Source organism: Tachypleus tridentatus, chromosome 13, assembly GCF_004210375.1.
Source record: "Tachypleus tridentatus isolate NWPU-2018 chromosome 13, ASM421037v1, whole genome shotgun sequence".
Lineage (NCBI taxonomy): Eukaryota > Metazoa > Arthropoda > Merostomata > Xiphosura > Limulidae > Tachypleus > Tachypleus tridentatus.
Window position 1 is genome coordinate 129,946,419 of NC_134837.1, and position 25,403 is coordinate 129,971,821.

The 25,403-nt window shown below is 32.6% G+C and overlaps 1 protein-coding gene across 13 annotated transcripts in view; it reads right to left on the reverse strand.

The window, feature by feature from the left end:
* LOC143238985 (uncharacterized) overlaps positions 1-25,403 on the reverse strand; it is a 28,053-nt gene continuing 2,650 nt past the window's right edge. For 5 of the 13 annotated variants that reach the window (XM_076479676.1, XM_076479679.1, XM_076479677.1 and 2 more), the window contains 4 exons: positions 22,908-23,064; positions 21,329-21,381; positions 11,507-11,678; positions 1-6,973 (listed from right to left, as the gene is read on the reverse strand). In XM_076479676.1, coding sequence (XP_076335791.1) covers positions 4,473-6,973; positions 11,507-11,678; positions 21,329-21,381; positions 22,908-23,040 — 2,859 coding nt within the window. In that variant the 5' untranslated portion in view covers positions 23,041-23,064 and the 3' untranslated portion in view covers positions 1-4,472. Of the gene's footprint in view, positions 6,974-11,506; positions 11,679-16,715; positions 18,650-21,328; positions 21,382-22,907; positions 23,065-23,543; positions 23,610-25,403 lie in introns of all 13 variants that reach the window. The other 8 variants (XM_076479685.1, XM_076479682.1, XM_076479684.1 and 5 more) reach the window with 6 other exon arrangements.

Below are 25,403 nucleotides of genomic sequence, written 5' to 3' on the forward strand. Positions count from 1 at the left end.
TCCCAGATTTCAATAATATATTTTATTTATGGATAGGATACAAATACATTGTATTAAAATTATGTATATCACTTTATCATCATTACTGTAGCAGAGATTTGGGACTGGAGAGCTGTGATGTTTGGAAATTGTTTTTATTATTGTTGTATTTCAACAGAGCAAACCTACAAAACAGGCTATCTGCACTATCTCTAGAGCAGAGAATCAAACCCTGGATTTCAGCTCAGAAATTACAGGAAACCATTCTATTATTAAAAATACAAAAGTTACCAACTGTTGGCTGCTATAACCTTATGTAGTAAAGTTCATTTTGTAACTTAATGTATAAAAATGATTATCCTAATGCATATTTTGGATTCTGGACTCCTGTACCACTTGTCACAATGATAGATAAGACCTTTGACTCTGAAGTAATTTTTGCTTGAAGAAGATTATTTCAGCATGCCTCCTACACGCAACACAGAAAAAGTTATGAACATTGTGGAAAGCACAAAAGTACAGAATTAAAGAATTGTAGGTGGCAATAGTAGTAGACTTTGTTTCTTTGAGTTTTTGTAAGAATCAAAAACAAAACTGCAATATATATACACACACACACACACAAATGTACATACATAATTTATAGTTTATGTTAATGAAAATAAAAGATTACATTTTGTAATCACTAAAAATAAAGTCAATAATGGATCAAAAGCAACACCTGCTCTGGAAAAAGATTATTTACAAACTAAACAAAATGGGAAAACCGTGCAACTAATGGTAAAGCTGGACAGAAACAAAATAAAAATTATAATTGTTATGATAACTTATATATTTCATAAGCATAGACATCTTTACATAAAACTTTAAAATTTCCCAATACCATATTTAGTTGTTCTAAAGGAGATAATTTATATTCCACAAAACACTCCCACATTTTCAACTTTCTGCTTTTCCAAGTGAGCAATTAGAGGAGTGTGTTTTAAGTTTCGAAAAATCACAAAACAAGCCCACAGCATTTTATTGGTACTTCTTCTAAACTTATTTTTACAATTTTCAAAGGTAACGTCTTATTTTTTAAATATCCTGATGCATAACTAGTTAACTGGAATTAACTAACATATTGCAAATATCTATCTATGATTCAGTTATCTTGGTAAGAAGTATCAATGATAAATACATAATTACCTGAAGCTAAAGAACAATTGTGTAAGGATTACAACACAATTTCCTTCTAGCTTTGACAAAAGTAACTGAAGTGTTTACAAATGTGTAGTTGAAGTTTTCTCTTGGTGTTTCAGTAATTATAATCTAAAATGAATGCACAAATTAAGAATAAAGAGAAGTTCACAACCCATTAACATTACTGATCTTATATATTTAAAAACAGCTGGTATGGGTAGAGAAAGCACTAGTAGAGGAGTGAACAACATTTCAACCTTCTTTGGTCATCGTCAGAAACACAAAGAAATGTTGTTTACTCCTCTACTAGTGTTTTCTCTACCCATACCAGCTGTTTTTAAATATACAATTCTCTACAAGTGGGTTTTCTCGTCATCATGGGTTACTGATCGTAGTGCAACTCCATTCGAGATGTTACGTGAATGTCATTTTTATCAGAAACATTAACATTTTCCTAAATTAAAAATATGTTTCCAGTTATACCTATCTCATAGCTATTACTCAACTACCAAGGTTTCTTCCTTTGCTCATCTAAGCATTTGCCTGATTTTTTCTCACTTGCTCCAGTAATTTATACCCAACTGAATTGTCCTCAGCAATATATGTCTTGTAACAATCTCCACCTACATAAATGCACCTTCTACCTTGTAGTATGCATAAACACATTGCTCAAACAATTAAAACGTTTCAAATGTTTCTCGTATTAAGCACATATGTGCAGTAAAGTGAGGTGTGATGCATGTTTACAAAGGAGTAAAAATGTTATATAACAATGATTAACCTAGAAAATAATTTTTCTGAGAAACACTTTAGTTTACACTATCTACAAGTAATGCTACCAAGGTCATGAGAACAGTTGCAAAAGCCTGATACAAGAGAGATTTAGAAGTAGAACATTATATGAAGACTGGCACTGCCACAGCAGTGAAAAAATTATAGGAAATATGCTATCTCACACAAAGTTGCCAAAAAAATGGAATAAATCAGAAGTTTGATATAGTACTTGTATGAAAAGGGTAAGGATATAAGCAAAAAGGATGCTGTTCCACCAGCTTTATCTGTAATCAATGGTTATGTAGTTCTGGTTCCAAGAATTATGATACAATCAACTAAAACAACCAATTGTGTGTCAGACCTACTTGCAGATAGCTATTTGGAAGATCATAAGAATACCAGAAAGATCTACTATAAAAACTCATGTTTGAAGAGTAAAAGACAATGAAAGCAGCAGTCACAAAGTAGAAGCAGTTGTTATTCAAGAATGAAGTGAATGACAATCCTGACTCAAGGGCCTGCAGTGCTTTGACAGAAACAGTGAAGATCTATAATAATAACACACTACTGGTAATCACACTTGAACATAGAATATATTCTGGATACTAATATACTGCAAGGTTGATGTTGGGAATTGGGACCCACAAAAAGGGGCAGATCTATGAATCCCTATAGAAGCTGATGAAATTTGAGATTTCAACAACAACAGGGAAAGATGTAGAAGGTGAAAAATGAATCAAAGAACATGCTAACTAGGGACCCAGAGTTCATCATGAAAAGTTGGTGATCCTGGGAGTCTTCCAATAAAGTGAAATGAAAACAAAGTGGTGGATTTCAGTTGGAAGATCATAGATTTACCCTGTCCCATCAGGAGATATAGAATTATTCAGGTTAACTACAAAATTCAAAGAGAAGTACTATTTGAGAGTCAGAAAATGCTTCCACCTGGTAGTAGTAGGCTAAAATCACAAAGTTCCAATATGTCAGATAAGGCATAGCTGTCCCTTCATGCACCAGCATGAATCATAACATTTGAGGATGGAGAAAAAAACTGAAAGTTCAATTCCAGTCCATTCAGCCATCAAGCAATGGCCAGAGTAAAGAGCAACCAGGAAAAAATGCACTAACAGAAAAAAACAAACCAAAGGCATCTTACCCTAAAGTTGTTTTTTTTTCTTTTTCACTTTCCTTTAAAGTGTAGGTTGGATACTGTTAACTGAAATAACCTTTTGTAAGATAAATTTGTTTTGTTAGAACAAAGCAATGTTGGATTATCTGCTGCATCCACTTAAGGACACTGAACCACAGACCCCAGTGCTATGCATCCACAAATTCATCACTGCCCCACAGAAGAACTAAAAAACCAGCAGACTAAAAAAAAGCACAAACTGAATCTAAATGCTTTACAAGATGCTAAGGATTGCCCTGGAGGACCAACACAGATCTGTTTATATTTTGTGCACTGATAGATAATACATGTAGGATAGGAGATATCTGATTTATTTCCATATCAGAAATAATAAATTGAGAATTCATGACAAAAATTGGTTTGCTAATCAGAATAAATAAATGCTTATTTTAAATAACTATTACAAAAATGAACTAGATAGCACTAATAAGAGCTAAAGTATCTCAATATGATCATAATACTGGGAAATCCATGCTTTGACAACAAAAACATTATCTGAATGAGGTGCTATTATACATTACCAGTATAGAGGATATATACTGATGTAGGTGGAAAGTGTCCTGAGACATGCATAGTTAAGGACAATTAAATGGGGTATAAAACACTGGAAAAAGTAACAAAAAATTATTGAAATAGGACTTAATCTATAAATCTAATTTCTTTACATGTATACAAAATACCTAATGCTTGTATAACTACTGATATGTAACACACCTACTATGGAGGTTTTAGAACCAATCATTCCCCAGCAGATTAAAACCTTAAAACTGTGTACAGGACCGAAGAGAAACAACAGTTTCCGAATACCCCTGATTGTCTCTCAAGCCCCATTGAGGGTTTGATATAAAACCAAAATTATGCCACAATAGTTGGTAAAAGCAAACCAATGCTTTGGTGGGCAAAGGAGGAAACCCTGACAGTCAAGGAAGTGTGAGAGGAGGTAAGTATGTATTTGAAAAATAGTATCTTAGTGTAATATGTTTTATTATATAACATTTCTTATGCCACATGTGGAATGTAAGCAAATTATAAACAGAAAAATGAAAGTTGATTTCCAGAAATATTAAGAATGCTTTTTTGAAAAAGGATTTCATAGTTGAGATTCAATATCAAAGTGATATTTTTTATATTATCAATAATAAATACAGAAATTGAACACTATGCATTTGTTTAGTAAATTACTTGAGATACATTACACATCAGTGTGTAGTGTGGTACAAATTCATGTAATGTGTGGATTGTTACTGTAGTTGCTTCATTGAGTATTATAGTTATAAAAGCACCAGAAAATACCAAGTACAACATTGTGGTTTGTTTGTTTTTTTAAGTGTCTAAATTATCATTATTTTTATTTACATCTTCCTAAATGTTTTTTTTTTCTACTGTGGGTAACTTCGTGCATTTTTAGAGATGACTTGTGAGTAAATTCCTTGCCACAAACATCACAACTGTAAGGTTTCTCCCCAGTGTGTATCCTGTAATGATTCTTTAGGTTACATTTTGTCCCAAATACTTTGCCACATACCACACACCTATGAGGTTTATCTCCACTGTGAGAAATGTGATGCTTTTTCAAAGATGAACTTTGAGTAAACTCCTTGCCACAAACATCACAACTGTATGGTTTCTCCCCAGTGTGTATTCTGTGATGTTTTTTCAGGTCACATTTTGTTCCAAATACTTTGCCACACACCACACAGCTGTATGGTTTATCTCCACTATGGGAAATTTGATGCATTTTCAAGGATGAACTTTGTGAGAATTCTTTGCCACAAATGTCACAAATGTATGGTTTTTCTCCACTATGTATTCTGTGATGTTTTTTTAGGTTCCACTTTGTTCCAAATATTTTGCCACACACCACACAGCTGTATGGTTTATCTCCACTATGGGAAATTTGATGTTTTTTTTGGGACGAGCTCTGAGAGAATTTCTTGCCACAAACACTACAACTATAGGGTTTTTCTCCACTGTGTATTCTGTGATGTTTTTGTAAGTTCCATTTTGTTCCAAATAGTTTGCCACACACCATGCAATTATGTGGTTTACATCCACTGTGACACCTTTGATGTTTTTTTAATGATGAACTTTGTGCAAATTCCTTGCCACAGATATCACAACTGTATGGTTTCTCCCCAGTGTGTATTCTAAGATGTTTTTTTAGGTTGCATTTTGTTCCAAACAGTTTACCACACACCACACAATCATATGGTTTATCTCCACTGTGGGAAATCTGATGCTTTTTTAGAGACGAGCTCTGAGTGAATTCTTTACCACAAACGTCACAGCTATAAGGCTTCTCTCCAGTGTGTATCCGATGATGACTCTGTAGGTTACATTTTGTTCCAAATACTTTTCCACACACCACACAACTATATGGTTTTTCACCACTGTGGATTATTTGATGCTTTTTTACAGAAGAATTCTGTGTAAAGCTCTTGCCACAAACACCACAACTGTACGGTTTCTCCCCAGTGTGTATAATCTGGTGTCGCTTTAAGGTAACATTTCTTGTAAATTCTTTGCCGCACACTATACAGCTATGCAGTTTTCTCATGCTATGGATTGTCTGATGTCGTTTTAAGTTACTTTTGCTGGCATATACTTTACCACACACATTGCAATTGTATGAATTTTCCATCTTGTTTCTCCAGTGATTTTGTCTAACATATTCTTTGTCACACAGTATAAAATTGCATGATGCATTACCATTGCTAGCAAGTTGAGATGAGCTGTGTTTAAAATTAGCAGGCAATTCACAATTTTCTGGAATAAGCTCAAAATGGATCAGCTGATGCTGTTTTAAGAGATATTCTAAAGTGAATATTTTACCACAAATATTACAATTATGAGATCTCAATTCATTGTGAATCATTTGATGTTGATTTAACTTGTCTTCCAGTGCACATGGTCCATCACAGATTTCAGACTTGTCTAGTGCTTCTCTATCATGAATAAGTTGATGTTTTTTAAGAGACGAAGTACAAGTGAAACTCTTACCACAAATGTTACAACTGTATGCTTTCTCTTCATTATGTATCTCTTGATGTCGTTTTAAATGATGTTCTCTTCTGAATGTTTTGCCACAGACACTACAGTTATATGGCTTTTCTCCAGTATGAATCATTTTATGATGCACTAGGTAATTTTTTCTAGCAAACTCTTTACCGCATACAGTACAAGTGTATGGTTTCTCTACAGAGTGTATTTTCTTATGTTGCAATAAGTAGTTTTGTCTTGCAAATACTTTGCCACATATTAGACAAATATAGGGTTTGTCACCACTATGGACAGTCTGATGCATTTTTAGAGATGAGCTGTGTGCAAATTTCTTGTCACAAACATCACAACTGAAAGGTTTCTCTCCAGTATGAGTCCTCTGATGTAGTTTAATGTATGTTTTATATGCAAACAACTTACCACAAACATCACAACTGTACTTTTTGTTTCTCCTGTGGACAGTCTGGTGCATCCTCATAGATAAAAGGTGAGTAAATTCCTTGCCACACTCTACACACCTGTGTACTTTTTTCCGAAAGCAATTAGTCTGATGCACCTTTAGAGATGAACTTTGTTTAAACCTTTTCCCATAGACATAAAAATTGTTTGATTTTTTATTATGGGTATCAAACGCTGTTATATTCTCACACAGTGAACTTTCTATATGGTTACCCTTATATTCCATATTATATCCATTGGCAATCCTCCGTTTATTTGTCAAATGTCCTTTCTGAATAAAGTTTTCTTTGCACACATTACAACCATTAGATATGTCACCTACACAACCAGGCTGAGCTTCTCTGTTGTGAGAAATTTCCTGCAAGTTCATTGGAGTTTTTACATCTACAGCTGAAAAGACAAAAGTGAATCATAGCCATAAATACTAACACTACATTTAATAATTGGGGGAAATTCCCAAATATTCTTTAAAATAAGCTATTTTAATAAATTATAAATATATATGAATCTATACAGGACTGTCATAAAATAAGTTTTAACACAAATATGTGGGTGAAGTAAGAATCAGAGAACAACAAAACAGGGGTCCAGTTATTTTGTGTTGAAAAGCACATTAAAGCAGTACCTAAATAGCTGTGTGTTATACCATAACATACGTGATGTACATACAACTAATTACAATAATTTTTTTTAAATGGAATTAAGATACAACTTTTCACTTTGTACAGGGTATCACACAGAAGTTTGGACACACATTAAAACATACAAAGTTGATTCTTAATTTACTTGTTAACAGTCAGACAACAGTTCCAGTTTTTGATATATTGATATCTTGATGTTTATAAATGCCATTGAGATATTTTCTTTTCTGAAATATGTACAACAGAGATTAGAAATGTCAGTGTTTAAATTTAAGAATATAATGTTTATTGTCCCTATGGGTCCAGACTTCTGGGACACCTTGTACTAAGTGTTTACTCTTTAAATCTTCTGGTACAAAGTAACTTGATCACTCAACACCAAATCAGTATATTGTGATAGTGACACTATTAAATAATGTATAAACAAAATAATTTGTAAGTTCAAGAATACAAGAATTTCATACAGATTGGAAGACTATCTGAAATTCATGTACTTAGAAAACTATCACTTAGGTAGCAAAACAAATGCTTAAAAAACATATTGTTCAAATCTATGGAGAATATAAGTAACAACTATGAAAACTATTTCTCCTACACTTTAATAAAATTTTGTGACTGTAGAAGATTACCCCATGAATTTATGTATAATTCAAAAGAATAGAGAAAAGTCAAGAATCTAAATGGTGGAACTAACATACATCTAAATAAAGCTCATAACCAGTACTTTGAGAAATAACAATGTACCAGAATGACCAGAAAGTATCTATTATTTTCTCTACTTCACCCAACAAGTGGTGTTCACTAAACTAATTACATTATCCTGTAAAAATTTCATACACCAGCTTATTAATTGGATCAATTTGAACAAATAAGTGCACAATACTATTACCATTCTGCTACGAAAGATATGACATCTACTCAATCTCTACTTAATTGCAAACATAACTATTCTTGAAATCAGAAAGCATCATTGTTTTCACAGTTTATAGGTAAATAAATTATATAACGTGAAAAATAAAACAAAAAAAATATTAAAAAAAATTATCCACAAGTACAATATAATTGTATCTTTAAAACATAAAACACACTAAGAACTATGTTTCCCCTTAAGGACACAATTCACTTTATGCAGAAGGCTTCTGTAGAGATAGAAAGAGCCTCAAAGTTTAAAATCTCTGTTTCCTGCTAGAATCAGCAAATGCACATTGAAGTGTGGTGACATTAAGCTATCCAAGCAGTAGTTCTAAATTATTTTACAAGCCAGTGAAGAAAGTGACTACAAACATTGGTAACTATCAACATTTGACTTCGAAAACCAGCAATGAAAAACAAATTATGTTCTACCTCTTAAATATATTATAATACGGTTTGATATTAACAAAACATTATTACATGCTATATTTAAGATAAGCACAATAATGAAACCAATATAATACTTTGGGTGGCCAAAACATTTTACAAAGTACCAGCAAATAATTAAAAAGTACAATATTTAAAACTAAAATGAACTTCTTAAAAAAAAAAAAAAAAAGTACAGAGGTTTCACATTTCATTAATGATGATTTTATTTAAATTCAGTTGCATCCACAAACAAGTACAAGATGTTACTAGATTTATCATCTTCTAGGCATGGCAACTATGCCTTGAAAATTCAGTATGTTTCATGCAACATCATTTATATGCATCAATAGGGCTGTGTATCCTTTACTTTATTAGGAACACTGACAACACAAAAGTATAAAAAATTGGGTTAAACACCAGATCATATGACGAAATAAAAATAAATTTAAAACCTGTTTTGTGTATCATAACTAATGTTGCAAGTTCAGTACACTAACTAAAGCATGAAATCCTGCTTGCAGTCACTGACAATAGTCTTGAAGCATTATGTTACCTTTTTTCTGAATGGAGAATTGTCAATTTCTCTGTTACTACAAGCACTGTTTCCAAGGGAAAGATAACAACTAGCTTGGATGTATTTGCAACAGCTCTTGTTGCAGAGTTAGAAAGCTAGAAAAACTGAGAGATTTAGGGGAAGTTGTCTACTTTTTTGCATATTATATTCAATGTTCTTTGTTGCATTATTTGAATTAAATAAAAATTATTTAGTGTATTACTACCATTTCTTTAAAAAAGTAGAGTTAAATGTCACCAACAGCTGACAACAAAAGAAAAGGAGACAAAGTATTTTATTTCTTGTTTTCCATGTTTATTCTTTATTATAAAATAAATTAAAAATGTGAAAATAGGGATCTCTTTAGGTTAGTTAAGATTAAACAAAATAAACAATGTACAACAAATGTTTCATGAGTCACAAATGTGAGCAACTCATTGTTAATACAATTCAATATCATAAAAGAGCTCCACATTGCCTGAGTGATTTACAACTTATAATGGTGTGAATAGTAGTTAGTCACAGTTCAAAGGGCAATAAACAATAAAATGTAAGTGTAAATAACTGTATACTGTTACAAGTTTAAAGTTACTGAGGATAAATAGATGTAGTTTTATGTTACAACTTGAAGTTATTGTAGAACAAAAACAAGGTAATTTAGATTTATTTCATTTTTCTATTTGTGGTTACAAGGTGAGTCAAATGAACCAACATTGTATACAATTAGGGAACAGAAAATAACAAAATATAGTTTTGACTAAAACACTGACATTTGAAATGTAATTAAGAGATTTAGAAATTATCCAAATGAAAACTGAGGTTTTTGTGATGAAGTATTTCTAATCGTAACATGAAAATCACTTTGGATATGGACTAGTAAAGACAAATACTTGATATACTGAAAACAAACTTTTTTTTTTATATTAAAAATTATTTTTTGTATGTTTGAAGTTGGTAGTATCAAGACTATAGACTTTATAAACAAGTACAAAGAGGTTAGATTTTTTAGTAAAGTATTTTAATAAATTAAAAAAGGTGTGTCCATGAACATAGTCTTTTTTTTTTCAATAGTCAATGTGCCAGGTGATTTTCATTTTAAGATCAAAAATACTTTTCTTCATCTCAAAAACCTCAAATTTCATTTGTATGATTTCTAAAAAGCCCTAAATACATTTCAAAGATTTTTTGTAAAACTTTAAATTTTATATGTTATTTTCACTATGATAACTTTATACAAGGTAGGTCAATTTGACTCACCTCAAAAGCCACTAAAAAATGAAATTAACAAAACTTACCCTTTTTCCTGTCCAAAATTAATTGATTTTGTAACATGAAACTACATTTATTTATCCTAAGTAAATTTAAAATAATAACATTATACATTTATGTTTAAATCTACTGTACTTAAATTTTATTGTTATATTGCCCTTTGAACTGTGCAACTACTATTCATATCATTATTAATTGTAAATCATTTGGAGAACATGGAACTCACATTAAGAGATCAAATTACATTACCCATGAGCTACTCCTAACTGCTTGTGAAACAATTATTATTATTATTATATTGTTATCTATTTTAACTAATCTAACTTAAACCTAGAGATTCATATTTTTCCATTTTAATTACTTTCATAACAATAAATAAATAATAGACAAGAAAAACAAGATATAAAGTACTTACCTGGGCTTGTTTGCAACTGTTGTTAATACATACCCTTACTTTTTTTTTTGTATTAGTGAGAGAATGCACTAAATAATGCATCAGAGAACACAAAATAATAACATGCAAAAAGCAGGCAATGTTCTATTACTATTGCAGTGTTTCTGACACTCTAACTATGAGACAACAGCTGTTACAAGGGTGGTAAATAAATTACAGAAGAGAAGATACTTATTGGAAAAAATATCACATTCTCACACTAGGGGAAATTCTGGAGGTTTTAATTAATGTCTTATAAAATGAAGAACTTCAAACTTATATACTATACTATATACTTATACACTTTACTAGCATAGTAGACTAAGGGTTATCATCTATGATTTTATGCAATACTAACTGGGATAGCTTAAACAAAATACCTTATTTAACTTTTTAATGTAGGTCACTAAAACCTTGTGATATGCACAGTAAAGGATACTTGTTGAGAATGGGTTAAAGAAACAATGCTTCAGTTACTTAATGACTTTTCTTTAACTTTTTCATTATCAAATTGCATTCAGTTAGTAGATCTTTCATGTGCTTTTATCAGTGTTTATTTAAACAGTTTGTGTCCTATAAATTCTACAATACTGCTGATAGAACCCAAAAAATTTTATTAAAGGTTTTGCTGAGCTTTTCTACTAATGCACATTGCTTTCAATTTCCAAAAATATATTTGAACTCACATGATGTAGCATCCAACTCATCAACATATTGAGACTTTTCTGCAGATTCCACTTCTTTCTTTGTAAAACTTGGATCATCATCAACACTTTCGAAACTGTCACTAACATTGGTAAGTGTCTCAGGTCTTGACAACTGATTTGTCTGTTCATTCTTTATCCCAAAAACAGTGTTCTAAAATAAAACAAAACAGATAGGAAAGGATTATTTAAGAGGTATGAAACAAAGAAAAACTACAATTAATAATGATAATAAAATTACCTCTAAACACCACATAAAACTAGTATCTTATTGTCAAATACATTCCAAGTATTCACAGTGTGGCAAGCAATTCATCAGCTAGCCATAGTAGTTTGAACAGCAACACAGAAAACACTATATACACATAGGGGATTATACAAATTAGGAGACATGTACAACACTTGCAATGAAAAACAAAAGTTGTTACAGATACACCCATAATAAAAACAATATATTCCTACATTGAAAATATGTTTCCAATAGATATATACCTCTTTTCATATAACTGCTATTCTCTTTCAGTGCTCCTTTCTATATACAAAATATTTTCTCATTCCACAAGCCTTGAAACACCCATCAACAACATGTTTCAATGACTTACATGCAATAACCCTCCACCAATAATAGAACATTATACCCTCCTTAAACAACTCCCTCATTTAATTCTATCTAACCGTCACTTCAAGATTGGAAAGAAAGTAAACATTAGTTATATGTGGGAGGAAGGAAAAAAATGCCAAACTGGTCAACTAAACAGGGCATGTGTGCAAATCTATAACCAATTTCAGTCAGATGGGAACCTGACTTCCAAATAACAATAGGAAAGGATGTGCTAATGTGGTGACTCACTTTAAACCCAAAACCAAATGGACTGATTCCATTCCCTGTAATATCTGCTTCAGGTAGTGAAATTCCTTGAGATGAAGTGCCAGAGAGATAATATTTGCCCCGAGCAACATTATCCTCTAGATAGAACTGCACAAAAGCTGGAGCACAGGGTTGGCCAGCTGACACCTCAAGCAACCATAGAACTGGGGCAAATAAAATTGGATCTGCACAGCATCAACCTCTGGGACCCACCATGTGGTTGTGGGAAACACGAGGCAAAATGCATGACTGAGGTAGGATGAAGAGTCATGACAAATGCAAGAGTGAGAATTTATGTTGATTGGTCCAGCTCTAGTACATAAATTACTCAGTGAGGACTGATATAAAGTTGATGGCAGAATGAAGGATCCCAGTTGGAGGGATGAATTGCAATGTGACAGATCTACTTGAAATCACAGAATGTACTACTATATGTGCAACATCATCCCCTGGACAGGACTGCACAAAAGCTGAAGCCCATGAGCATGCAACATTAACTTCCACACAGAGATGGAGCTCACAGGTGAAGGATCAATGGCATTTACACCAGCACAAAACAACAGTTCTACTCTATACTAAAAGGAAGTGATTACATTTCAGGAGGTTGTCTCCATGGTCCATTACCAAAAAAGTTAGGAAGTGGAAAGTGATAAAGACTCTTGTATTCCATTAGAAGAAACCTGGGGGGAATGTGGTAAAACGTCTGGAGGAATATCCACATTGGAGACAGCAAAATACTGCAAGGAAACTTACTGGCAATCTTGTGAAACACCCCACCTTGACAGTGTGTGTTACTGGTCATGGGTATACACAGAGACTAGTAGGATTAGCCTCCACCTAAAGACAACTTCAGTGGGATATCTCATATAAACCATGCAAAGCTTCCCCAAGTAGCATTATCTTCTAGGCCTCAACTCAAATGTGGTGGATCATCAGGGAAAGCAAGATGTACCATGTAACTTCATTATGATATGACTACACAGAAGTTAGAATACATTTATCACAAGCTGATGTCTTGAGTAACCACAGTCTACAGAATGATTAAAGTCATGAACACAAAGCATCAACCTCGGGAATCCATTGCATGGAGGCAGAACAACCGAGTTGGTAGGCAGCAGAAAATATACAAATATGACTTATGGGTGGCCATATAGTGTGAACTTTGGAATGGATAGATAAGTAGCATCCCTAGACAGGCAGTGCTTCCCAATGAGCAGGATTTAAGATAATAAAGGGTGCACTATAAGCACAAATATATATATACATATATATAAAAAATAATCTACCAAGGCACAGTTAAATAAATGTTCTAAAGATGGCAAAAGGTAGAATGTAATATCTGAGGAAGAAGAAACAGTCATTCATTGAAGGTAGTAGGAGATGAATAGATGAGGAGGTATCAGCCATATGCTCACCTGAAGATTTTTTTTCCAGTGGATGATGGAAATGAGGCACAACAGAAAAGGTAGGGTGCTGCATCAGATGCAACAACATCTGGAACAAATTGTGGTGAGGAGATAGGAGAATGTTTGTAAAGTGATGAAAAGTGGGCTGAAAGACCAATTGTATAAGATGTTCCAATTATGTTAATAAACTACAAAAGGAGGAAAAGTAAGTGAATTGGGCTTAAAGTGAAATAACAGGCATAAACAATCTGGATAATAAGAGAACAGATTAATGTCACACTTGAAATTAAAGGGTGTGTGAATGGTGGGATAAAGTACTGGTAACTGAAATTGAGAGGAGTGAGAGAAAAAGGTAATGGGAAGGGAGGTTGAAGCTGAAGGAGAAAAGAATGTGAAGGTTGTGCTAGCCAATAAGGAGTAGTCGAAAGAACATGAAATCAAATGCATGCCGGAAATCACCATGGGAAGAAGTCAGATAGGAAAAGTAGGCAAAATGGTCTAGTTACTTCAGCCCTGACTGAAAGCATTCACTGCTAGGGCCTGTGGATGAGAAACTGGAGACCCCAAAAAAGAAAGAAAAAAATTAACTTTGTGTTGAAAGTAATGGCAAAAGCATTCAGATGGAATTACAAAGCTACCAAAACCTAAGGTTTGAGGGACAACTCCATGTGATAAAGATAATTCTCAGAGTTGAAAGCACCTGAAACATGAAATGCTACAAGATATATCTGCAGTACATGGGCCCAATAAAGTAGTTCCAATATTCAACCAGAAAGAAAACAAGTACCTCGTTGGTGATTGAAATAAGAGCCAATGATGAAATTACCTTAATGAATTATGACATGTCCATTCCATAAAACAAAAAAAATTTTCCATATCATGTCATGTTCTTTCATGGTATCTCCCCCAATTTTTTTTCCCCTAATTATAGGCAAGTAGTACTGTTTTCTATCCGTGACTTGTCGGGATAAACAAAATATTACAGAATACATAAGTGAGTAATATTTTGTTACACAAAAAAGAGCAAATAGTTGACTTAGACCAGTCATAGACATCAATTTGTCTGTTTTGATTTTTGAATTTTGTACAGAGATACATGAGAACTAATTTAGCAATGAAAGACTAGAGGAAATGCAGTTAATCATCAACATCCACTTGCACTTCTTGAGCTACTATTTAACCAATGATTAGTGAATCCCACTAATGCCTCCACAGCTAAAGGGCGAGCATGTTTGGTGTGATGTTGATTTGAACCCACGCCACTCAGATTACAAGTACAGTGCTCTAACCACTTAGTCATGCCAGCCTTTCCATTTATCTGAGAGAGTTTGTTTGTTTTTGTTTGTTTTGGAATTTTGCACAAAGTTGCTCGAGGGCTATCTGTGCTAGCCATCCCTAATTTAACAGTGTAAGACTAGAGGGAAGGCAGCTAGTCATCACAACCCACTGCCAACTCTTAAGCCACTCTTATACCAATGAATAGTGGGATTGACTGTCACATTATAACACCCCCACGGCTGAAAGGGCGAGCATGTTTGGCGCAACGGGGATGCGAACCCGCGACCCTCAGATTACGAGTCGCACGCCTTAACACGCTTGGCCATCCGAGAGAGATGATTGTAGCTGATTTACATTGTGGTGATGAAACTTCTACTGTGCCTGAAAATTCAATGTGAGAGCTGTTGATTCTATTGTAGTTATACCTGTACAGGATGTTAGAGGGTGGCTCTCAGTCAGTCTTTTTATCGTTTCTCCCTTTTCTTTAGCTGGGAGAGCCACTCATTGTCATGTTCCTCAATACCATGATAAAGAAGGGTATGCCACTTGTTTTTTGTCACCTGCCAAGGTTTCCTATTGATTTGGATCAATTCCAAAAAAGCTTTCACATTTTTCTTGCACATGCTCTAGAAGCAGAGTTTTGAACATGTAGCTGTTCTTCTATCTGCTATTTCTCCTTACATCAAATTCTTGAGAATCTGTTCATCTTCCATTCTATTCAGATGTTTCAACCTGTGTAGATGTCTCTTTTTGAGGATATTGTCAAGTTTAGTAGTCTTACTCTGTGAAGTACCTCTATGTTTGGGACTTTGTTTTGCCATTTAAAATTCAGAACATGAAGTAAGCAGTGTAAATTGAAACTGTTCAGCTTTTTCTCTTGATGAGCATATGCTGTACACGTTTCACTGTTGAACATTATATTGAGCACACAGATTTTATATACAAGCAACATGGATTCTCTGGCATGTCCCAACTTGTTTGGTTACTCTGGTGAAAGTGGTAGCAGCTACTTCAATGTATATGTTTAGCTTATCTTCAAATAAACAATTATCACTTATTGTGGGCCCAAGATAACTGAAATTCTTGAAGATATCTGGAGGCAAACTGTCCAAAGTAACTGGTATGAAGCTCTAAAATAGTTATTTTTGGGATTATAGATTTATTTCTGTGAGACACAATCACATACAAGATTTAAGGTAAATATAATCAGTTTACAAATACATACAATCAAATAACTGGGTTTTAAATGCAATTAACTTAATAGAAATATACTGTGGATCCTAAAGTTGTGTTAATTTTGTGTTTTAGATATTTGATTCTTATAGTGGTGCCAGGAATTTTTGTTTGGGTTTTTTTCCTATATTCCATACTTTAATATTTTTACAGATTACTTCTTGCTATTTTACAATCACATGTTTAGTTGGGCTGGTTTATTTTTGTTTTTCATATTCCTTACATTTGGTCATTATTTTCCTACACATTTTTCAGTCTAAACATTTTATATTACACACAATAGCATTACCATATAGCTTCAATAGAAAACTTTTAATATTCATTCTTGGGTTACCTAAATTTTAATTATGTTTATGTTTGTTGCTTAATTTTTCCAGTTATCTAATTCATTTTTCACTCATATCACCTACAAACTGGTTTCTTCTTTTCCTCTTCTTGGGTGTTTTTGATCAGTTCTCTTATTGTTCTTGTGTTAATTTTTCTTGATCATATCATCAATTATGCTTAAAGGTTACACATTCTTTCACTAAACTTTTCCTTTTCATCATTTCATTGGTCCACAGTCTTAGTGCTGTTATTACTCATCCCCTAAATATATCAATTTTAATTTTCTTATAACATGCAGTAAACCAGTTTCATACATTCCATAGATTTTTTTTTGGTGAATTTTCAAATTAGATGTTTCATGTTGATAATTAGAAAGTCTGTACATCATTTATCTTTTATTCTATTGTGAATTTTGTGTTTATGTCATTTGTCAGTATTTCCAAAACCCAAATACATCATCAAAATATCCCCCATCAGAAAGGTAATGGAAGTATGGCTGTATTGATGTCCCTTATCTCCATACTGATGAGGAATAATGTTGACAAAACTGAGGTAAACTTCTCATTCTTTAACCCTCCTTTTATATAAAGTTTTTTTTTACATTTTATCAAATCCTAATTCCAACAGTTGTTTCATGTTCTAAATTTCATTGCTGTCTGTCAGTCAATTGTAATGGCTTCTTTCACTTCAGTGTACACTGACTAAGCCACACATATTACTATACAAAGGGTTTCTTTTTTCCAATTTGTTTATTACTTCAAGGTTGTACAGAACAATTTCCTGATGTTTTTGTGTGTCATTCTAAGTTCCAAACTATCTATTCACATGATTCACAACTGAAATTGTCACACTCTGATTTGATTTGTTTCATTGATAAATGCTCACTAACATATATTTGGTGCTCCATATAACTGTGGTATTCTAACATTTGTGCTTCCTAATAGTAAATAAAGATCAGAGTTGACCAAATTTTCATCTTTTATTTTAAACATGCATTTAGTTTCCCTTCCCATGCTTCATTGAGGTTCTGCTTTACTTTTTCAAATTTTGTACATTTTTCAATTACTTTGTTTTTTTCTTTCATATTCTGGTTTAGATAGTATCACAAGAGTGTTGCCTTTATCAGTTTTTATTACTATTACTACTACTTCTCATTTATTATAAATCCTTTAAAGACCTTTTAATTATATTTTGTTTTACTTTCCCATGTTGTTGTTGTTTTTTTATCAGGTTCTGATTTCACATAACATTCCTCCAAGAATTCATTCATTTTTCCTGTTTTCAGTTCCTTAGGAAAGTAGCTCATTATTTTAGGCATTTATACAAATCTTGGTTTCTTTTAGTGTGTTTTTAATTCTTTATCAGTTGTTGTTCTTTATTATTTTCTTGTTTGTTCACAATGACTGAATTTCTACTTAGTTCTTCAGAATCATGTTTTTACTCTTTGAACAACCAATTCCTTTTGGTATTACAACACATTTTAAACCTATAATCAGAACACTTACTTGTGGTTTTGGTAACTTTATATCAGTTCAACTAATACTTATCTTCTCTAGTTAATCTCCTGATTCTTTTTTTTTTAATTAACTTTTCATGCTTGGATTTCCAGTGAATTAGTTTTCACGTGTATCTTGCAGTTAACTCCTTCCACATTCTTCTGACTCTATTTTATACCATAATGCAAATGTTCTTGTAGTCTTCTGCACCAACTTTGTTTGTTAGAAGAACGTAACTTGCATATCCTTTTGGAATAAGTTTATCAGGCTAAGTAGTATTGGAAGTGGCACTCTATATTCCCTTTTACTTTGAACAGGCCTGCTCCGCTGATGGTATCAAATGCCCTTGTCTGATCGATAAAGGAAATGTTTCGTGGTCTGTTCTGTTCTCTTTTCTTGTAGCTCTTGAAGTGCAAATATCACATCCCCTATTGATTTTCTAGCTTTGAATCCAAATAACTGGTGAGTTGTTGTAGTCATTTTAGGATGACTCTGACAAATGATCTTCCAGTTGTAACTGTAAGAGCAAAATATATGGAACAGAGGAAAATAGCTATGAATAAATGATACCAAATGCTTATGTATTGCTTTTCAAATGCATGTTTTTTTTTAAACAAAATTATTTACTTTTAGCATTTCTTAACATTACTGGCATGAATTATGATCTGAATACGAGGGCTGTTCAAAAAATACGCGAACTGACGTCATAAAACAAAATGTACTTTATTTAGAAGTTACAGGTCTGGGACCCCTTCAAAGTACTCTCCTCCCCAACGCACACACTTATCCCAACGGTGTTTCCACTTGTTGAAACAGTCCTGGTACGCTTCTTTTGTAATGTCCTCCAGCTCCTTCGTCGCATTTGCCTTAATCTCGGGAATCGTCTCAAATCTTCTTCCTTTCAAGGGTCTTTTGAGTTTGGGGAACAAGAAAAAATTGCAAGGTGCAAGGTCAGGTGAGTCGGGGGGTGGGGAAGAACAGTGATCGAGTGTTTGGCCAAAAACTCACAAGTTCTGTGTGGCACAAATGTCGCAGCAACGTGGTGCATCTTCAATTTTTCAATCAAAATTTTGAAACAAGATCCAACTGATATCCCACCCTCTTCAGCAAGCTTCCTGACAGTCAGACGTCGATTTGCCCGCACCAGGGTGTTGAATTTGTCGACGTGTGGGTCGTCAGTTGACGTGGAATGACGTCCAGAACGATTATCATCTTCAATGGACTGTCAACCATCCTTAAAACGTTCATGCCACTTGAAACATGCCGTACTCTTCATAGCAACATCACCGTAAGCCGAGTTAAGCATAGCAAAAGTTTCAGTCGCAGATTTTCCAAGCTTAACACAAAATTTCACAGCAAGTCGTTGCTCCTTCAAGTCATTCATTCTGAAATCCGCCAAACGAAAAAATCGCACTTCACTTAGCTTCACGTAGCTAATACACAAATGAAGATATCTGCAATCGGGAAATGGCGTTGTAATCAGCTGATCTGTGCGAACCTAGCGACACCGAGTGGATTCCCCTGGAACCAACTGGAGCCGCGCAATTCAAACAGGCCACGTATTTTTTTGACAGACCTCGTATTTGTATTTGAAAGAGCTCTTAAATACTCTTTCCAATAGCAATCAGTTTTCAGTGATATCACACTACCTACTAAATGTTAAACAGTATTAAGATGTAGTTCTCATACATGCCATACTACCTCAAGTTTACTGGCTATGGTTGTCACATGACTTGTTCATTTGCATATTAAAAATAATTTTGATTTAACTTACTCAGCTCTCTACTATTCAATGAAATTAACATTTCTGTAGTTATAAAACCAACAAACATTTTGTCATGTTCCTTACTAAGTGAGTTACAAGGTCCATGTTGAATTAATGTTATAAATGGATTACGAATGTGACTTTCTGCTATGTTAAGTGTGGTGTTAAAAGAAGAAAGCACTAAAACTGAGAAGATACTTTCAAAGACCATTCTTGCAAAAGATGGTATCATTTATTTCAACTGCCATCAACAATACAATAACTCTAAATGCCATGTCTGATAATCCCCTCCTTATATGATAGTGAAACTTACAGAAATAGGCTAAGTGCTCCTCTATATTCCAGCATTATACACCAGGAACAAGAAATAAGATAACTCCTGTGCATTTAAGGCTGAACATCTGGCCAATGAATGACAGTCATGTAAAAACATATTCAAATAACTATTGTATCACTTGAAGCACAACCTGAGCCTTTGTTGTGTGATGCATTATTATCGCTTTTGTTACCTGGAGAGAAGGCAAATTCTACTCAACCTAGGCCAAATGAAAGATGCATATATGAAAACCATACCAAGTGTTACAAACTGCATGCCACTGATCTTTCAGAAAACATATGTTGAAGAAGCAAAAACATTCAGGTGAAACAAAAGTAACTGATGAAGAATGTGACTTAGTACACATCAACAGACTAGTGCAAAGATTTAACATGAAAGAGGTGAATATGAAAAAAAGGTTAAACCAGGTGATACAGCTTTGGACTTTCCACAATTGTTCAAATAATGTCTATAGTCACTGACACTGGATAGGAGCTCAATGAAGCAAGCAGAATTATACAGATAAGAACATACTTTGAGGATTACATGTACAATACATGGGCCAGTATTGACAGGGATAACCTTTTATAGAAACTCTCTCTCTCTGGTTTCAGCATGACAGTAAGTGACTCACATTTACTTAGTACTGCTTGTACCAAGCAGAGACAAGAATAATACGTTGCTGTGCACATACAATGTGAGCATCATGGTCTCTTGGACTCAAACAGAACATAGAACATTAAACCAGCTTCTATACCTGAGGATATTCATGATACTGTAACAATCACCAATGACTCTTCCAGCTAATTATAAAATGACTGGAGGTGGAAAATGAAAAGATCTGCAACATTTTTATTGGTATGCTGTGAATAAAATGAAAATCTAATTTTGATCTCTTTTGTTGTATCAAATATTCATGGGGTGAATATTTACTTGCAAATAAAGAAATTCTAAAACTGGGTAAAACTTCCATTTTGTAAAATCCTAGCCAGTTCCTCGTCAACCAAAGGTTAGGCTTAATTTGTGTAATTCATCCAAAAAAAGTTACTGGAATTATTAAAAATATAAATACACATATTATAGAAAACAAAAAAGTTAACTGTAAATATACATAATACCTCAATCATCTCTGATCTTCTCTCGTATTCATCTTCTTGCTCTTCTTTTCCTAATCCAAATTCAAAAATAAGAAGCGATTATATCTCTTCTAACAAAAAACAAACTAGCTTCTTGATATTCAGGTATACTAATAAAAATATTTAAAAAAAATGTTAAGATAAATGTTACTTGTGCCAAATGCATCAAAAACTTAATATTACAAGAATATTCCACACATACACATTCCATATATCTTGGCTACATCAAATACATCTATATACTAAGAATTAAAAAAAAAAAAATTAATGTTCAATTCCAAGATGTAGCAATCAACTTATCCTGAAGTTGATTTCATGAACATTAACAACAATCTCAATTTTAGTACAATGCATATTTACAATCATTGTTAAAACTACAAAGTTTTAGTGGTTTCTGTAGTTGTACTATGAATTTATAATTAAAACATACTAATCTTAACCTAATGAAGAATATTAAAACACAGATTACAAATAAGATATTTGCAACCTGTTCAGAAATGCTCTCATTCCACCTATGGTATATACATATAATAAATGCAGGTAACATAACTTTCGATCACTATTCAAAGAATCTTTCAATTTATAAATAACATACTTGTTGATATTAAAAGCTAAAATACATGGGTGAGAGTACAGTACAGCTGTACAAGAGAACATTCTAATAATATTCTAGCTTTGTTTTTCCCCTTAAGATTAGAATAATAAATTTTCACCCCTTGTCATCCATTGCATTTATTTTACCACAGTTTTCTTTTCTTTACTGTTTGAGTTTTTTTATCCCTGAACAAGAACATGACTATATCCAAGTGCACTTGCTGCTACCCAAGCAGTAAACAATAACATATTTCCTGGATGGAAATGATTCTTCAGTATCAGATAATACATTCTAGTGTACATTTCCTTTTTTCTTCATGAAAAAAAATTCTCACCCAGGAATATCATATAAAGTATAATGTTAATACTTTAAACTTCACACATACACTCAAAATGTATATTCTAGCAAGAGTACCTGGGTTTGCTCAGGTTACAAGGTTGGTATGCTTTAGATAAATGTATCAAAGTATGCTAAGCCTCTTTTAGCATAAAAGAACATCTGAAAATATTTCAAATATTTTTGTTTCCCAGAAACATAAAAAAGTCATAGAGTACAGTAAATTAAGAATTATTTACTATCAAAGAACTTTACCATTGCATTAAATATTTCATATTTATAACTGATAATCCAACAACTTGTAACTTGCACATGCAAGTATGTTTTCTTAAACCATTTCAGAATTGAAAATTGTGAATGTCATCACTTTGGTGTGGATTCTTTTAGTCTACCATTAAATCATTATTTAATTAAGTATTTTTTCACAATTTATTTTGGGTATCAAAATCAGTTTATGTTCTATAATATTACATTTTTTCTCTTTAGAGTCCACATCAATCTCACATAAGGTCATATTTCAGTTTATCTGACATAACATAGCATGACAGCAAAATGGCATTACAAGCTCAACAACATAGTACACACAGTCACCAAATACTGCACATTTTAAATCTAAATAATACTTACTAATTACTGAACTTGTGGCTCCTTCTCTTTTAGACAACTTCACTTCCAAAAAATAATTTTCTTGATCATCAGAAAAAGGCTCAGCCTTCAGCTCGAAATATTCCATGGATAATGTCTGTGCACCACTCTTCATATATTTGTCTACCTTGTAACTACTCTATCAAAACACAAAAACATTTGTACTTGCTTAAACTAGCCTCTCTGTCAAGATTCTATTCTGGTGTTCTTTAAGCTTTGCTTTTAGCACAAGCTGATCACAATGTTTACAAGGAAGACTTCAAGAGATACATCATATGTCTGGTACTTCTAATTCATCCTTACAAAAATATTTAAACATGTATTTCAGATTTTCAATCATATACACTTTAAAAATATTAACATTTCTTAGTTCAATGTGTTTTAGTTTATAAAGATCTTGATTTATATCAGATTGCCTTCTTTACAGAAACAAAACTTAGATGTATTTCTGATTCTAAGGACATTTTATGTTTTAGACTTTTAATAAGATACATAAGAGAATGTTTACAAGAGTAGCATCTGTTGCAGCAGAAGACAAGCTAAATGGACTAAGATTTGGTTGAGTAATAAACAGCTACATTTTTTTATAAAATAGGCAAAATAGTAGATTAACATTACACAGTGTCACACACACTTTCAGCACCCACATTTCTATTGTCACATCAGTCACTAAATGAAATCCTCCTGAAAGAAAAAGTATTCTGAATAAAAATTCCTGCAATAATTACACTAATAATGTCATTATTTTCAGACTTGAACTATTTGGTGGGCTGAGGTAATGTCTAGAAGATGGCTTTTAATTTTCTTAAAAGTAATATTACACATATTAGTTATCACAACATTAACAATTCTTATATACTTGTACCATAAACTAAAGGTGATGTTAATGAGAAAAGAATCCTAAGCATAGATATCACAAAGCCTATATGGCCTTTTACATAAGATACATTTGCTAACAGTAAAGAAAATAAAACATTAGTTAGCACACACAACATTAGCAAAAACCTTTTTTTTTTTTCCAAATTATTGGAGAAAGGTGGCCAAGTCATTAAAGAGAAAGTCCAGGTTTGGAAGCAGTTTCTCTGACAGTAGATTGTTTGAGCTTGTGGAATAGTTTATCTACAGGTGTGATAGAAGTAGTTTAAGAATGGATTGGATAGGTATTTTAAATGTAAAAGTTTGGATATAAAAAAAAAAGTTTCTAAAGCATATATGTAGTTTGAAGTGTAGTATATAGAAGACACACTTAGAATAACCAGAGGAGCTAAATGGCCCTTATCCCTCGGAAGTGAAATAAAAAACAGAGCAATGTATATATGTATTCAATCTAAATGTGTATAAAACAGTTGTTTTTAAGCTTGTGATAAAAAACACAATATTTTAGAATGTTTTCTTTTACTCTAACTACATTGAATATTGCAAGTACAATGGTTAGTGTTTAAGGAAACAAAATTAACTTTTGCAAAACTATTATATTTTGAAGTTTAGTTTAGAGTAGAAGTGAAACAATGAAGTAATTTAAACATGACTCTGTCACTTTTTCTATACGTGTTAGTATCACTTTATAAGTATGCAATCACTAAAGATAAAATTTCAAATTCAAAAATATTAGTACATAACAGGTAAAAGAAATATTAAACTATTTTATTTTATGAAAACATTTCAACATATTAACTATATTTGAGGAAGTACCACTAAAGTATTCTTAAGAATATTAACAAATGTTATTGCTTATGCAAGTAATACATAGAACTTTCTCATGCTATTAAAAACTAGTTAAAAAACTTTTGATTTTTATAAAGTTGTGACATGCTTAAAAAATTTCACAAGTATTAATTTTTTAGCTTAGGATATTATGCTTTAGCTACCTGTTTACCACATATTATGAGAATACTTTAATAGCATAAAAACAAACAAACTATTATAATGAAACTTATCAAAGCTGGTTTATATTGGGTTTAACAATACTTCTTCGTGCACACACATTCCACGCAACAAGGGCACAAAAGCTTTGACAACCAAGGGAAGTGACATTAATTTTTTAAATTCCCAAGCTATTACTGATGTTTAAAATTAGAACACTTTTGGTAGCATCATTAAAGGAGAAGCCAAATAACTGATTGTAAAAAATTACTTTGTGTGATTTTTAGAAATGATATGTTAATGATGAAAAATCTATTCAAGGATTTTTTAGCAAATGCTAAGAACTTTCCTTGCATTACGCAATTTAGGCTTAACTACTCAGACTCAAATCCACTTCTCAAATCTTACTGATATCATTATAGATGGAATCTCGCACACCAATATACTGTTGAGTTCCAAATAATTACACATGTAAGAGTCTTTATTTTCAGGTACTTTTCCACCCTGTAAGGTACTTATTTGGGACTGTATGATTATTGCATTTTGGCCAACAAGGCAGGGAAATCTGCCAGTATTGCCCAACAGAAATCTTGTTAAATTATTTTATCTAAATTT